Here is a 15,783-nt window from a genome sequence, read left to right as displayed (position 1 = left end):
GAAATCTCTGGGAGCTGCTAAGTGCTCGTCACTTTTGCAAATCAGGCCACTTCTTTGGATCCCATTTTTTATAACAATTTTGGCCTAAATATGGATTTAGCTAAAAGTGGCCTGACTTTGAAAGGCTCTAAGCACCCAGACTCACAGTGACTTCAATGGGGCTACTCTGGCTTACATTTAAGCATGGGCTTAAGGGCTTTGCTGGGCAGAGTACTCAGCACGTTGCAGGACTAAGCCCTCAGTCCTTGCTCAGGCAAGGCTCCTATTGCCACTGTGAGAGCTTTGCCTGAGGAAGAACTTCAGAACATGTAGCCTGATCCCAAAGCCAGTGAAGTTCAGTTGGACCATTTCCACTGACTTCATGATAGATTGGATCCGGCCCTTGGTCCTGAGAGCTGACTCCAGAAGCCAAATTCATCAATAGAATTCTTTGTGTCAGCCACAAGCCCTTCCTGTAGGGAAGTGGATAAGGCAGATAAATCACGTGTGAAACAGCAGAAAATTCCATTATGCCTAGAAATGAGACCCAGTAAAGCGTATTACTAGAGATGGCCCATGGAGTGTTTTAGTCTGTGTTTAAATCTTTGATAAAGGAGGGCTTATTTGAGGAGAGGGCAGCACTTCTAGAAACAAGTTGTTAATAGTCTTCAGAATATACCCTTTGGCTGGAATCCCAGCCCCATGGAAGCCAGCAGCCAAATTCCCATTGACTCCAGGGAAGCCAGGATTTTACTCTCTGTAATCTTGGGCTACTGGTCAAACCTGTTACATTCTGGACTCTCGGTAACTTACTCTGAAGTTACTGTTAAAGGCCCCGATCCTGCAAGGAGCTGCAGGCAAACCACTGGGGTCTCCTGTACAGATGCAATTTCAGAATCAGGGCTTAAAATGTCAATAACTTTTTTTTTAAAGTATCATAGCTGTTAAATGCTGGCCCTGTGCACTGCTGACAGAACTCATCTGAGGGGATATGAACTATATTTTCTCTCTCTTTCTGTCTCCTTTTGTACTATATGATGGCAAAAATATTTGTAGATTAGTTTTGGACTCTGGTGAATACTTATGCTTTGAAGGTACATTAATCAGGAGCACTTACTCTGATTTATTTCAGAGTTAGTAGAAAAATTCTGCATCAGCCTCAGACCTTACCTACCAATTAGGTGTTAGTTTTGTGGGTGTGGATTTGAGAGGTGATACCAAAATCAGGTTCACAATGCAAACTCTGTTGCAGCTATAACCATGGAGTGGCTGCTATTCATCTTATCCATCCGTCTGCCTCACTGTCTAAGTTATTTATAGAGCATTAAGTTAAGATTTATAGATCTAGCAAAGTGATTTATAGAGCCTCCCAGTTATGATTTATAGAGCTGTCTGTCTGTCTAAGTTATTTATAGAGTATTTCCTGTCTGTCATTTTGGGGATGCTGCTGGGTTTAATTTTTTTCTGCAGTAATGTGAGTGCATTTTTAATACATGGGCCAAGTACATAGATTCCTAGATAGGACCTCCTTAAAATGGATATTTTTAAAAATCTAAGCAAATAAATACCAATCTAATGTATTAATAAGGTACCTAAGTATTCTCTGTGTGTGTCATAGGGTACATCTATGCTACAGTGGGAGGTGTAATTCCCAGCTCAAGGAGACATACCCACGCTAGTTCTGATCAAGCTAGCATGCTAAAAACAGAAGTGTAGCCCTGGCAGAATGAGCGGCAGGACAGGCTACCTGCCCATGTTCATGCGTAGCATCTCAGCCTGATCTAGCATGTGGCTATTTCACAGTGCAGCAGCGATACTTCTATTTTTAGCATGCTAGCTTAATCGGAGCAAGGACAGGTTTGTCATCTTGAGCTGGAAATTACACCAGATCATCTAATCTGACATGCATGTCACAGGCAACTAAACTCCACCCAGTTACCCCTGCGGCAAGCCCATTAACCTGGGTTAGACTAAAGTGTTACAGCCCTCAGGAGAACAAACTATTGTGTGCCGCATTCAGATAATAGATGGAACTGAGGTGCACCAATGTGCAAGGCCCCTGCAATGGCAGGGAATTGATTTGGTGTGTGCATTTGATTAAATACTGTGTTTGTCTCCCCACTGCTCATTACCTACAGGTCTGTTTGATTTAATTCCCCCTTCTGGCTAGTGCTGCAATAAGATTTTGAGTGGACAGTCTTTAGAATGGAGCCATGGACCTGTGTTCAAGCCAACAGCAGCCATCAGTCATCTAACCGATACATTCTCTCTTGCCAACAGTATTTAAGGAACTTCATCAATGGAGGTCCTCCTGGTTATGCTCCCTATTGTGAAGAGAGATTGAGGAGGACATTTGCAAATGGGACTAGGACCCAGCCGCCCAGCTGGTTAGAATTACAGGTATGATCAGCCGAATCCCCTGGAGCAAATAGAGCGAGTCTAAAAAGATGTTGTTGAAAGTGACTTTTGATTGAACAGAAATTTGCTTTAGAAAATGTCCATTTCTGTCTGAATTTTTCAGATTTTTGTAGGAAAATTTTTTTCTGTCCTTGAAAACAATATTTTCAGTTTTTAGTTGTTGTAAACCAAAAAGTTTAGTTTTCAGGTTTTCATTTTTTTCAACCAAAACCTGCCAAATTCAGTGGAAGTGTTTTTCTTCCCAGTGTACTGTGGGGGATGAAACACGGTTTCTTTCCAGCTCTGATAGTGAATGCCGTTCCATTTAGAGACTTAAACATTTTTCACAGTCCCTTAGTAGGATGTTGACTCTCTTATTCTGACAATTAGCAGGTCAGAAGCAGAAACTATCTTCCCTGTGGAGAACATATAACTGAGTCGCATTATCTTCAAACCACTTGTTACTGTTCCTCTTGCCTGCACTCTTTGCCAGCTTCCTGTATTTTGAAGGTGGTACAGAACTGTGTTCCATGTAGTTTGAGGCAGTGGGTATTATCCAAGTCTCTAAACAGATTTAAATGTTACACATGCCTCCAGGATTCAATCTAGTGTCCATTGAAGAGAATCAGAAATTACCATTGGCAATTAACTGTATTAATTTAAAAAAATCAGGAGTTGCAGCTGCTCCCCAATACTCAGGTTGTGACCCTACATCATGCTGTGGGGAAGTATATAGCAGCAGCCGTATTACAAATGTAGCCATAGGGACTAGTGCAAAGGATCCAGAAAAGACACTATGATTGTTGGGAGATAACTTGTAAATGGGCAAGTTCGTATGCCTTTTAAAAGTTTGACCCTAATCTTCCAGGCGACAAAGTCCAAGAAACCTATCATGCTGCCTGTTACGTTTATGGATGGGACAACGAAAACGCTACTAACTGACTCTGCAACGACTGCTAAAGAGCTCTGCAATTCCTTAGCTGACAAGATCAGCCTGAAGGACCGATTTGGGTTTTCGCTTTACATCGCACTGTTTGACAAGGTACATACTGACCTAGACGCCTCAGAGAAGGGGAAGGTGCCTCTTTTCTGATATAGAAAATATGTATCTTCAGGGTGGCAGTTCTATCTTGTGATGAGAGCGGGGAATTGAACACTAAACTATTCTGTTAGTAATGAACTTTTGGAAGCTACCAGTAGATACAACTCTCTAAGAATAAAGGTCAGAGTCAATGAGAAGGCAAAATAATCTGAGAGTAAAATCTCATCCAGTCAGTCAGTAGCTACAGCCTGCCTGTGCAACTCCATATAGTCCTAATAAACTGTCATGGCCCTGTACCAGATATGGACTGGCTACAGAGCTTGCTTCTGAGCAAGATACACACCAGATGTGTTCATCATTAATGTGCTGCCAGGTATGGCTGAGGTGAGTTTAAATAAGGTATTTTTACATACAGCGCCACCTAGTGGGTGAACAGTATAATACAGTTTAGCATTCCTTTACATCAGTGGTTTTCAAACTGTGGGTCACGACCCAGGACTGGGCTGCGGAATGTAAGGCACTGGGTCGCGGCGGCTCTGGTCAGCACCGCCGACTGGGCCGTTAAAAGTCCTGTCAGCGGTGCTGCCTGGCTAATGCAGCTAGTTCCTATCTGTTTCGACAGCTCCTAGACGGGCGGGGCGGGGGTTGGGAACAGGGCTCGGCGCACTGCCATCTGCTCAACACTCCCATTGGTCGGTTCCCAGCCAGTGGGATATGGGGGCTAGGAGCAGTGCCTGCAGGGGAGAGTTGCACGGAGCCGCTTGCACGCTCCCATCTAGGAGCTGGACCTGCTGCTGGCCGCGCGATCCGCAATGTCAGGACAGGCAGGAAGCCTGCCTTAGCACCCTTACTGCACCACTGACCTGGAGCCGCCAGAAGTAAGCCTGCACCCCAACCCCGTGCTCCAATCCCCTGCCCCAGCTCTGAGCCTCTCCCTCAAACCCAGAGCCCCTTCCTGCACCCCAAACTCCTCCTCCCCAGCTCCATTGGGTCATGGGCATCAACAATTTTCTTCAACTGGGTCGCCAGAATAAAAGTTTGAAAACCACTGCATTACATAAACCTTGAAGCCTGGACAGAGTGCTATCATCCTTGAAAATCCTTTGGTCTGTTTCGAAGGCCTGCAGCAGGTGCATGTACCCATGTAATGTCTGGGGAGAGACCTAGCCCTCCATTCCTGCTTATTCTGATTGATTGCACTCAGTCTGGCTTTCAATCGACTGTTCCGAGCACAGGCATGGAACCTGAGAAGTCAATAATAGCATCATACACGCAAACCATGGGCTAGATTGGGCCCTTCAGACACAGGTCCGGTGGGCAGCACAGCACAAGCTGCTTAGCCTTAAGGTTGCGCTCCCGGAAGCATTGTGCTCAGGGAGACAGAATCAGTCCCATAGCTCCTGGGTAGCAGAAGGTCTGTGCCATCCCATAGGAGGGTGCAGCATGTTCTCCACTCCATGGCTGCCCATCTCTGGTGGCTGGTAGAGTGGGGACCAGGTTACATACACACACCTCTTGTCCCTTTAGGAGAAGCTGGTGCTGTTGTGGGCTCTCGCTCTGAGGAGTTCTTGCAGTTATGATTGGCCCCTGCACAGGGGCATGGTAGGAGGGTAAGGGGGCATCTTTTTGCTCTGTTTGTACAGCACCTCGTACAGTGAGTGCCTGTCCCATGACTAGGGCTCTTAAGTGCTATGGTCATACAAATAATGCATAATAACAAAGGCTCTTTGCTCCCTTTATGGAGCATAATCTCATCTCACTAAATCACGATGGGTCTCTCCTTTCACATGGGGCATGGAAACTGCTGCTAAAAATATGGTGACCAGCATGTACCTTCCCTGTCCCCCTCCTGCCCTGGCCAGGTCTCATCCTTGGGGAGCGGCAACGACCACGTGATGGACGCTGTGTCTCAGTGTGAACAGTATGCCAAAGAGCAGGGAGCCCAGGAGCGCAACGCGCCGTGGCGGCTCTTCTTTAGGAAGGAGATCTTCACCCCGTGGCACAATCCGAGCGAAGACAGCGTGGCAACCAACCTCATTTACCAGCAGATAGTCCGAGGGGTGAAGTTTGGGGAGTACCGATGTGACAAGGTGAGTCCTCAGCAGTGGCAGACCTTGGCCCCCAGACTTGGGAAACTGAGCACGTGAATATTCTCTTCTCATTTAGGTAGGTAGGATCCAGAATCCTTAAAATGAATGCTGTTCTTGCTGTCTGTCTTTCTGTCTGTCTACTAATAAGGGACCCAGCACTATGAACTTCATACATTAAGAGCCAAATTTCACCCCCGAAGAAACTCACAGACAACTCTTATCGAAGTCAAAGGAGCCGACTTACAAACAGAGGAAATCAGTGGGAACTGCCCCTGAGTATCAGAAATCAGTGGGAGCTGCACATGAGCATCCCAAGGCAAAGTCTCGCCCCTTGGCTTAAGTGACTAGTGATTCTGACTACCTCAGTGTTCGGGTTCCCAACCTGGGAGACCTTAAAGAGGACTGATTTGCAGAGAACCAGGTGCTTAGCACTTCTGAAAACCAAGCCCCTTCGAGGTATGTCTAATTAGGCTCCCAAAAATTGTGGAACCCAAAAGTACTTGTTACTCTGAAAATGTAGGCCCTAATCCTCAAACGGAGTTAGGGACCTAAATACCACTGAGAATCTGGGAAGGATCTGGGCCTGGGTATTTTGTCCTCCTTGTTTTTAAAGTATACATGGACTTCATCCAACATATCTATCTTCTGTTCTGTCTGCTTCTACCCCTTCTTCTCCTGACCTCCACATGACATTTCTACTGTGTGTCTATAAAGTGCCCAATCACCATGGTATTTAGTTTACCTTCTTGTATCTCTGCCTCATTGACTCTCCATTTCAAATCTTATCTGTAGTCCTATCTTTTGCCTATATCTCTTGCTCCCAGCCTCCACTTCTGTAGCTATATCATGTCTTTGTAAAATACTTTGGGACACAGTACAATATAAAGATGTATTGCATTCAAGTATCTGTTCTTCAGCAATTTGCCCGATTTATGAAGAAAGAGGTGGGTTTGCTCCTTAAGTGCAAGAGCTGTGGTGAGACACAATTGATTTATACTCCCTAAGCCTTATCTACACTAATAGAATTACCCATTGCTGACTACAGGTATCAGAAAAGGGTGCCATTGAACCAGTGCTGAACAGGATTGAACTGCAAGTGTAGACAAGGACAGAGTTGTTCATGGTGCTCAAACCTGCTCAGGTTTTAACCATAGTTCCTTCCGGGCACTATGCTGAATGCAGTTTGCCCTCAGCTAGACTTGGGCCTATACAATATTCAGTATTGGTTCAGCTGTAAACCTTGCTGACACCAGTTGCCAGCAACAGGTCACTTTGCCAGTGTAGACGTGGCTCTGGAGCAAACATGGCCATAACATCCAATGAGTTGTTACCTGCAGTCAGGTGACTTCTCTGGTATGAGAGGTAATTTTGTGCATCTGAGTGCTCAACAATGGATGCTGAACCTGCTTAATCAAAAAGATATGATAGACTCAGACTCATAGCCTTTAAGATCAGAAGGGACCATTATGATCATCTAGTCTGACCTCCTGCACAATGCAGGCCACAGAATCTCACCCACCCAACTCCTGTAACAAACCCTTAACCTTTGTCTGAGTTATTGAAGTCCTCAAATAATAGTTTGAAGACCTCAAGCTGCAGAGAATCCTCCAGCAAGTGACCCCTGCCCCATGCTGCAGAGGAAGACGAAAAACCTCCAGGGCCTTTGCCAATCTGCCCTGGAGGAAAATTCCTTCCTGACCCCAAATATGGCAATCAGTTAAACCCTGAGCATGTGGGCAAGACTCACCAGCCAGCACCCAGGAAATAATTCTTTGTAGTAACTCAGATCCCACCCCATCTAACATCCCATCACAGACCACTGGGCATATTTACTGCTAGTAGTCAAAGACCAACTGCCAAATTAATTGCCAAAATTAGGCTATCCAATCATACCATCCCCTTCATAAACTTATCAAGCTTAGTCTTGAAGCCAGATACGTCTTTTGCCCCCACTACTCCCCTTGGAAGGCTGTTCCAGAACTTCACTCCTCTGATGGTTAGAAACTTTCATCTAATTTCAAGTCTAAACTTCCTAGTGTCCAGTTTATATCCATTTGTTCTTGTGTCCACATTGGTACTAAGCTTAAATAATTCCTCTCCCTCCCTGATATTTATCCCTCTGATATATTTATAAAGAGCAATCATATCCCCCCTCAAGCTTCTTTTGGTTAGGCTAAACAAGCCAAGTTCTTTGAGTCTCCTTTCATAAGACAGGTTTTCCATTCCTTGGATCATCCTAGTAGCCCTTCTCTGTGCCTGTTCCAGTTTGAATTTATCCTTCTTAAACAAGGGAGACAAAAACTGCACATAGTATTCCAGATGAGGTCTCACCAGTGCCTTGTATAACGGTACTAACATTTCCTTCTCTCTACTGGAAATACCTCACCTGATGCATCCCAAGACCACATTAACTTTTTTAACTGCCATATCACATTGGCGACTCATAGTCATCCTGTGATCAACCAATACTCCGAGGTCCTTCTCCTTCTCTGTTACTTCCAACTGATGCGTCACCAATTTATAACCAAAATTCTTGTTATTAATCCTTAAATGCATGACCTTGCACTTTTCACTATTAGATTTCATCCTATTACTATTACTCCAGTTTACAAGGTCATCCAGATCTTCCTGTATGATATCCCGGTCCTTGTCTGTGTTAGCAATACTCCCCAGCTTTGTGTCATCTGCAAACTTTATTAGCACATTCCCACTTTTTGTGCCAAGGTCAGTAATTAAAAGATTAAATAAGATTGGTCCCAAAACTGATCCCTGAGGAACTCCACTAATAACCTCCTTCCAGCCTGACAGTTCACCCTTCAGTATGACCCGTTGTAGTCTCCCTTTAACCAGTTCTTTATCCACCTTTCAATTTTCATATTGATCCCCATCTTTTCCAATTTAACTAATAATTCCCCATGTGGAACGGTATCAAATGCCTTACTGAAATTGAGGTAAATTAGATCCACTGCATTTCCTTTGTCTAAAAAATCTGTTACCTTCTCAAAGATGGAGATCAGGTTGGTGTGGCACGATCTACCTGTTGTAAAACCATTGTTGTATTTTGTCCCAGTTACCATTGACCACAATGTCCTTAACTACTTTCTCCTTCAAAAAATTTTCCAAGACCTTGCATGCTACAGATGTCAAACTAACAGGCCTGTAGTTACTCAGATCACTTTTTTCCCCTTTCTTAAGAATAGGAACTATGTTAGCAATTCTCCAGTCATCAGTAAACCCGAGTTTATTGATTCATTAAAAATTCTTGCTAATGGGCTTGCAATTTCATGTGCCAGTTCCTTTAATGTTCTTGGATGAAGATTATCTGGGCCCCCTGATTTCGTCCCATTAAGCTGTTTGAGTTTGGCTTCTACCTCGAATGTGGTAATATCTACCTCCATATCCTCATTCCCATTTGCCATCCTACCATTATCCCTAAGCTCCTCATTAGCCTCATTAAAGACTGCCAGGGCTTGGCTACACTGGCACTTTACAGCGCTGCAACTTTCGCGCTCACGGGTGTGAAAAAACACCCCCCTGAGCGCTGCAAGATACAACTCTGTAAAGCCTCAGTGTAATCAGTGCCGCAGCGCTGGGAGCGCGGCTCCCAGCTCTGCAAGCTACACCCGTAAGGGATGTGGAGTACGTGCAGTGCTGGGAGAGCTCTCTCCCAGCGATGGCGCTCCGACCACACTCACACTTCAAAGCGCTGCCGCGGCAGTGCTTTGAAATTTCAAGTGTAGCCATACCCTGAGGCAAAGTATTTGTTTAGATATTGGGCCATTATTAGATTATCCTTAACCTCCACTCCATCCTCGGTGTTTAGCGGTCCCACTTCTTCTTTCTTTGTTTTCTTCTTCAGGTGAACTAAAGTGCTAGAGCCTTTAGTAAACAAAATTCAGAAAGGAACTTTCTCTATTCTCCCATTATCCATTGATCTGCAATTCATTTAACAGCTGCAGCTATCACTGCTAGGCACATGAGACTCTGGTCTTGGCTACACTTGAATGCAGGTGGGGTCCGAGGAAAGGGAAGGTAGTTACAGAAGTATTTGTGTGATGTTTTATTCATTTAGGAGTTAGTTACTTCGGGCACGTCTTCACTGGCTCTCCCAGCTCTCTAAAACACCCACCTCCACGAGAGGCATAGCTCCCAGCACTAGTGCACTGTCTACACTGGCATGTTATAGCACTGAAACTTGCAGCGCTCAGGGAGGTGTTTTTACACACCCCTGAGTGAGAAAGTTGCAGCGCAGTAAAGTGCCACTGTTAAGAGCCTGGTCTAAAGTCCATTGACATCTGTGAAATCCCATTAAAATTCAATCGGTCTGTGTCAGCAAAGGGTTAATTGAGCTTAAGGAGAAGGGAGGTTAAAGTGACTCCCTCCTTGTAGTTTCTTTAGCTGTTGGTTTCTGCAGGAAGAAGACTTGGCAGAACTGGCTTCCCAGCAGTACTACGTAGACTATGGGGCGGCGATGGTGCTGGAGCGACTCCTGAACTTAATCCCCTCCTACATCCCTGACAGAGAGATCACTGCTTCGAAAACAGTGGAGAAATGGGCTCAGCTCATTATAGCTGCACATAAAAAGGTAGGTGTTGGCTGTCGGTCAGAAAGAGGCCAGGGGGTGAGCTTCAGCAAGGCTCTGTGCGTGTTAAACAGCCAGCAGGTTTGGCTGTGTCAGCCTGTGGGAGTTCAGTCTGAGCCCCGACTGCAGCTGAGACAGAAATGGATGTTTCCCCCAGTGATCAATTTAGAGCAAGGGGCAAAGACCAGTGTAGCTGTTCTTGATGCTGGTTGGATCACAAATGAAGGAGAGAGAGACTTCAGTGGTGGCACTGGGTTTTGAAGCAGTTACTGAATGGCAGGAAGATATCACAGACAGACTTATTTTTAAGGCTAAGACTCTAACGCTGCGGATTTCCCCTTAAATCATGGGACTCTTATATGGTGGCATTATGGCCATGCCTAGAGGCACCAATCAGGATAGAGACCCCAAAGTTCAGGGCACTGTACAAACACAGGGGCCATCTTAGCACCCAGTGACGTCCTGAATGGAGCCTGGTCCAAGGGTGAGGAGCACATCTCCTCTACACAGCCCAACCAGGTGTTTCCTGAGAGATCCATTCCTGCTGGATTTCTCACTGTGGAGGAGAGCATAGCAGAGACTCCATTCATGAAAACAGGTTTTGAGATAAAATACCATGGGCCTGTGTCATGAATATAAAGGGAAGGGTGACCACCTTTCTGTATACAGTGCTATAGGAGCAGCAAAGAGTCTTGTGGCACCTTATAAACTAACAGACATATAGGAGCATGAGCTTTCGTGGGTGCTCTATGGTTCCTCCTGGCCAGAGGCACAAAATCTTCTTACCTGTAAAGGGTTAAGAAGCTCAAGTAACCTAGCAGACACCTGACCAAAAGGACCAATAAAGGGACAAGATACTTTCAAATCTGAGGGGGCAGGAGGGGAGGAAAAGGCTTTGTCTGTCTGTTCTGTGTGCTTGCTGGAGACAAATCAAGAAAGCTAGCAATCCAATTCCGTTAGTATTAGTAAGTATTTAGCAAGGAAATGCGTTAGTTACTTTTATTTTGGCTTATGTTTTCACTTGTAGGAAGTTAACTACCCTGCCCTGCCCTCAGGCAGAGACAAAATCTCCAGAGACAAAAATCTCCAGCTGCTCACAGCTTAAAAAAAATTTCTTTTGTTACAAGAACCTGACACCTTTGTCTCCAGGTCAAGAGAGATAAGATCGCTATCTGCCTTCAGCTCCTGCTTTCCCCAAGCAGCTTCTTTTAAGAAAAAAAAATTCCTAAGGTTTGTGCTCCTGATTCAAAATGATCTCTGGTTCAAAATGATCCCACCACTCTGCCACCATGTCACTTTAGGGTACAGATGTGGGGACCCACAAGAAGACCCCCTAAACTTATTTCTACCAGCTTAGATTAAAATTCCCCAAGGCACAATTTCACAAATATACTTTGGATTAAGTAACGCTGCCACCACCAAGTGATTTAAACAAACATTTAGAGAGGGCCACTTGGAGCCCTACCTTCCCCAAATATCCCCCCAAGTCCCTACTCCCCTTTTCCTGGGCAGGCTTGAGAATAATCCCCCACTCCCAACCTGTACACCGCCTTTCCTGGAGAAGCTTGAGAATAATATCCTCACCAATTGGTACAGGTGAACACAGACCCAAACCCTTGGATCTTAAAACGATGAAAAATCAATCAGGTTCTTAAAAGAAGAATTTTAATTAAAGAAAAGGTAAAAGAATCACCTCTGAAAAATCGGGATGGTAAGTACTTTACAGAATAACAAAAGACTCAAGAACACAGAGGATCCCCCTCTAGGCAAAACCTTAAAGTTACAAAACCAGGCATAAACCTCTCTCTTACACTAAGGAAAACATTAGCCAAAATAAAAGTAACTAACGCATTTCCTTGCTAAGTACTTACTAATACTAATGGAGTTGGATTTAAAAGCATCTTGTCCCCTTATTGGTCCTTTTGGTCAGGTGTCAGCTAGGTTACTTGAGCTTCATAACCCTTTACAGGTAAGAGGATTTTGTGCCTCTGGCCAGGAGGGACCCCATAGCACTGTATACAGAAAGGTGGTCACCCTTCCCTTTATATTCATGACAGCCTGATTCTCCTCTCTCTTCTTACACCAATGTGAACCTCATGAAATTTCTGGACTTCAGTAGAACTGCTCCTGATTTATACTCCTAGATAATCAGGCACCATGATTCCCATGGCTTTGTCTCCACCACTGGGTACTGTTCATCTAAGCACGGGGGCTGAAAGGTCCTACTGGATCATCTAGACCTTCCCCCATCCCTTCCAGTGCAGGATCATTCCCTACAGTGTATTCTCCATACCTTTGTCCTGTCCAGTCCTTTAATAACTCAGGTACTGTGGTTTCCACTACTTTCCCTGCTAGTTTTTTAAGCCATTGGCCTCATCCTGATACTGTCGGAGGTCTCGTGACTTCAAGATCTTCAGCTGGTGTAAACAGACGTCGCCCTACTGATTTGTTTTTAATTGTCCCATTTCCTGGCTTTAACCTGCATATTGTTGGTTTGTTTTTCCGTGCTGGTTTTGGTTTGGTTTCCCTGTAGGGAATTTATACCCAGAAGAGAGCAGACCCCAAAAAAGTCAAGGAAGAAGTGGTGGATTTTGCACGTTTCAAGTGGCCTTTGCTGTTTTCTAGATTCTATGAAGCCTTCAAATTCTCAGGTAACCCAACAGAGAATGTGTTGCCGTAGGATGAGCATCCATGAAATAAAAGAGAATCATAGACTCTAGAGATGAACAAGACCTATTGGTGATCGGGTCCATCCCCCTGAAGTCACAGGATTGCTTTGTACAGCACTCATTGCAGCCTGGCTATAAATGTCTCAAGCGCTGATGCTTTCACCACGTCCCCAATGAACAAGACGGGGACTTTCTGGCCTTTACGACTTGATTTGAGAGCTAAAAGCCTGTCCAATTTGTAAACCATTTTTAACCAGCATTTTAACTTTACAGTCTGATAGTTGCCTGCACATTTATCTATTGTGCATATTGTCTTCAACTCAGGACCCAGCCTGCCCAAGAACGATGTGATTGTAGCTGTGAATTGGACCGGAGTGTACTTTGTGGATGAACAAGAGCAAGTCCTCTTAGAACTCTCCTTCCCAGAGATCACGGCTGTCTCAAGCAGTAGGTAAGGAGGAGCAGAATGAGTCAGTCTGACGTAGGCAACTCTAGTATTGGTCTTAGGGTGACCAGACAGCAAGTGTAAAAAATCGAGACGGGTTTAAGGGTAATAGGTGCATATATAAGAAAAAGTCTCCAAAATCAGGACTGTCCCTATAAAATCAGGACATCTGGTCACCCTAGTTGGTCTCAATCTTTATTAACAAGCATGGTGGTTTCCCTACTAGCAGTTAAAAGAAAGGATCGTAAAAGCATGTGATGTTTTCCACAAGGCGATACTTGGAATCATCTCCTAGCAGATTTCCTTTGCTAAGACAACAGCCATCGACATGAATAATTAAAAGCCAGTTTCTACCCTGGGACATACTTGCAGCTTCCATTAATCAAGCAGGAGCAGCTTCCTCACGTCCAAGGGTAGAATTTGCTCTGTGTTGTGATGCAAAAGATTCAACCCAGAGTCAGAACCGAATGTAGACATATAGCGTGTCTTGGAAGCACATGAAGAGAACTGCATTCCTGCTGAACCTAAATCGAACCTCAAGGCCATTTCTGAAATGAAGCAGAGACCAGGGTCTGCACTTTGCTTTCTATATTACGGAAAACATCTACGATACTCATGCTAGACTGGTTGGTGGGGAGGGATAGCTCAGTGGTTTGAGTATTGGCCTGCTAAACCCAGGGTTGTGAGCTCAATCCTTGAGAGGGCCACCTAGGGATCTGGGGCAACATCAGTATTTGGTCCTGCTAGTGAAGGCAGGGGGCTGGACTTGATGACCTTTCAAGGTCCCTTCCAGTTCTAGGAGACAGAATATCTCCATTAATTTATATTTATTTCTGGTAGGCACAGGCATGTTCTAATTTCTATCATAGGAAGGAGTCAAGGATAAATTTGTTTTATTTACAAATAGAATTAATTCCACCACACAGTGGTACCTCCCCATCATTTTTAATTTATTATCATTTGTATGGGCCTAGGACTCCTAGTCCTGAAATAGGACCCCATTGTGCTAGGCGCTGTACAGAGACTAAAAAGACAGACCCTGCTCCAAAGAGCTTAACTGTCACATTAGAGCTCCTGGTACAGGTTTGCTCTGCTCTTTCCCCCATTCCCAATCAGCACTCTTCCCTTCTCTTCACCACACGCTCTCAGACAAAAGCAACCATGCACCAAACCCAGAAAATGAAAATGACCTCTGGTGTTTGTTATGCAGGAGGGCCGACTAAATGACCGTAATGCTCCCTTGTGGCCTGGGAATCTATGAGCCAATTTCGCCTTCATGCTAGGACCAAATTTTCAAAACTCTCCACCTGAGCTGTGCCTGCAAAATGTGTGTGTGTGTGTGTGTATGTGTGTGTGTGTGTGTGTACCCGTGTGTTTGCACCCATGTACCCATGTGTGTGTGTGTACCTGTGTGTGTGCCTGGATCCCAGACGTGTGCTTGCCCAGCAGTGGTTGTCTATAGAGGGAAGCCCATTTTGACAGTGCTAAATGCATGTTTGTCCTCACGAGTGGCAGTGTGTGTTTACAGCAAGTGCACATGCACATTTTGCAGGAACGATGGAGGTGGCCAGTTGTGAACCTTTTCCCCCAGATCTCCAGGTGACACTGGTTTAATGAATGTGGTTTCTATGATCCCTGTTCTAGAGGGGGAAAGCTCCAAGGGCAGAGTTTCACCTTGGCCACCATTAAAGGGGACGAATACACCTTCACTTCCAACAATGCAGAGGACATCCGGGACCTTGTTGTCACCTTCCTAGAAGGACTAAGGAAAAGATCAAAGTATGTTGTCACTCTCCAAGACAACCCAAACCCTGGTGAGTAAACTGACCAACCCAAAGGCAAAGAAATCCTCTGGCTTTAGGGCAGGCAATCTTTCATATGTTGCACTGGGAAAGCTGCCTGCTTCTCCTGGAAGAGCAGCACTCATGTATAAAAGCTTTTGTTTAATCAGGTTTGGATGTCTCTTTCGAAAATATATCCTCTAGCTCAACCAGAAGCTATGGGCTTGCTGCAGGGATTTCTGGGTGAAATTCTCTGGTTGGTGTTCTGCAGGCAGTGAGATTAGATGAGCACAGTGGTCTCTTCTGACCTTGAAATCAGTGTGTAAGACCTTTGGTTAGGGTGAGATTTTCAAAAGTGCCTGAGGGAGTTGAGCATCCCCTTTCTATTGAAAGCCAGTGGGATTTGGGAGCCTAACTCTCCTCATTCCCTTTGAAAATGCCAGCCCAAACACTTTTGTAAGCGGTATCTGTTCACTGTACACATTTAGCAATTGCCTGTTTTATAGATCCGATTTCCCAGGGATAGGTGTGTTAGGCAGGCATGTAGACAAGGTAATTACTCCAAAGGATATTTGGAAATAATAGCGGACGCTTCCACTGCAGTGGGAGAAGAATCTGGATTCCTCAGCTTCCATAAAGGAGACCTGATTGTTATGGACCAGGACACTGGAGATCATGTCATGAACTCGGGCTGGGCCAATGGGGTCAATGAAAGGACCAAACAGAGAGGAGATTTCCCAACGGACTGTGTTTACGTCTTGCCGACTGTCACCATGCCGCCTCTGGAGATTGTGGTAA

The 15,783-nt window shown here is 45.0% G+C and overlaps 1 protein-coding gene across 2 annotated transcripts in view; it reads left to right on the top strand.

The window, feature by feature from the left end:
* Positions 1-15,783, top strand: part of MYO7A (myosin VIIA) — a 185,600-nt gene that overhangs the window by 148,509 nt on the left and 21,308 nt on the right. For both annotated transcript variants that reach the window (XM_050930288.1, XM_050930279.1), the window contains 8 exons: positions 2,260-2,379; positions 3,245-3,418; positions 5,281-5,508; positions 9,923-10,093; positions 12,624-12,741; positions 13,084-13,210; positions 14,849-15,018; positions 15,589-15,779. In XM_050930288.1, coding sequence (XP_050786245.1) covers positions 2,260-2,379; positions 3,245-3,418; positions 5,281-5,508; positions 9,923-10,093; positions 12,624-12,741; positions 13,084-13,210; positions 14,849-15,018; positions 15,589-15,779 — 1,299 coding nt within the window. The remainder of the gene's footprint in view (positions 1-2,259; positions 2,380-3,244; positions 3,419-5,280; positions 5,509-9,922; positions 10,094-12,623; positions 12,742-13,083; positions 13,211-14,848; positions 15,019-15,588; positions 15,780-15,783) is intronic.

Source organism: Gopherus flavomarginatus, chromosome 1 (assembly GCF_025201925.1).
Source record: "Gopherus flavomarginatus isolate rGopFla2 chromosome 1, rGopFla2.mat.asm, whole genome shotgun sequence".
Taxonomy (NCBI): Eukaryota; Metazoa; Chordata; order Testudines; family Testudinidae; genus Gopherus; species Gopherus flavomarginatus.
The sequence above is the reverse complement of the archived record's forward strand: the minus strand, read 5'-3'. Positions and strand labels throughout refer to the sequence as shown.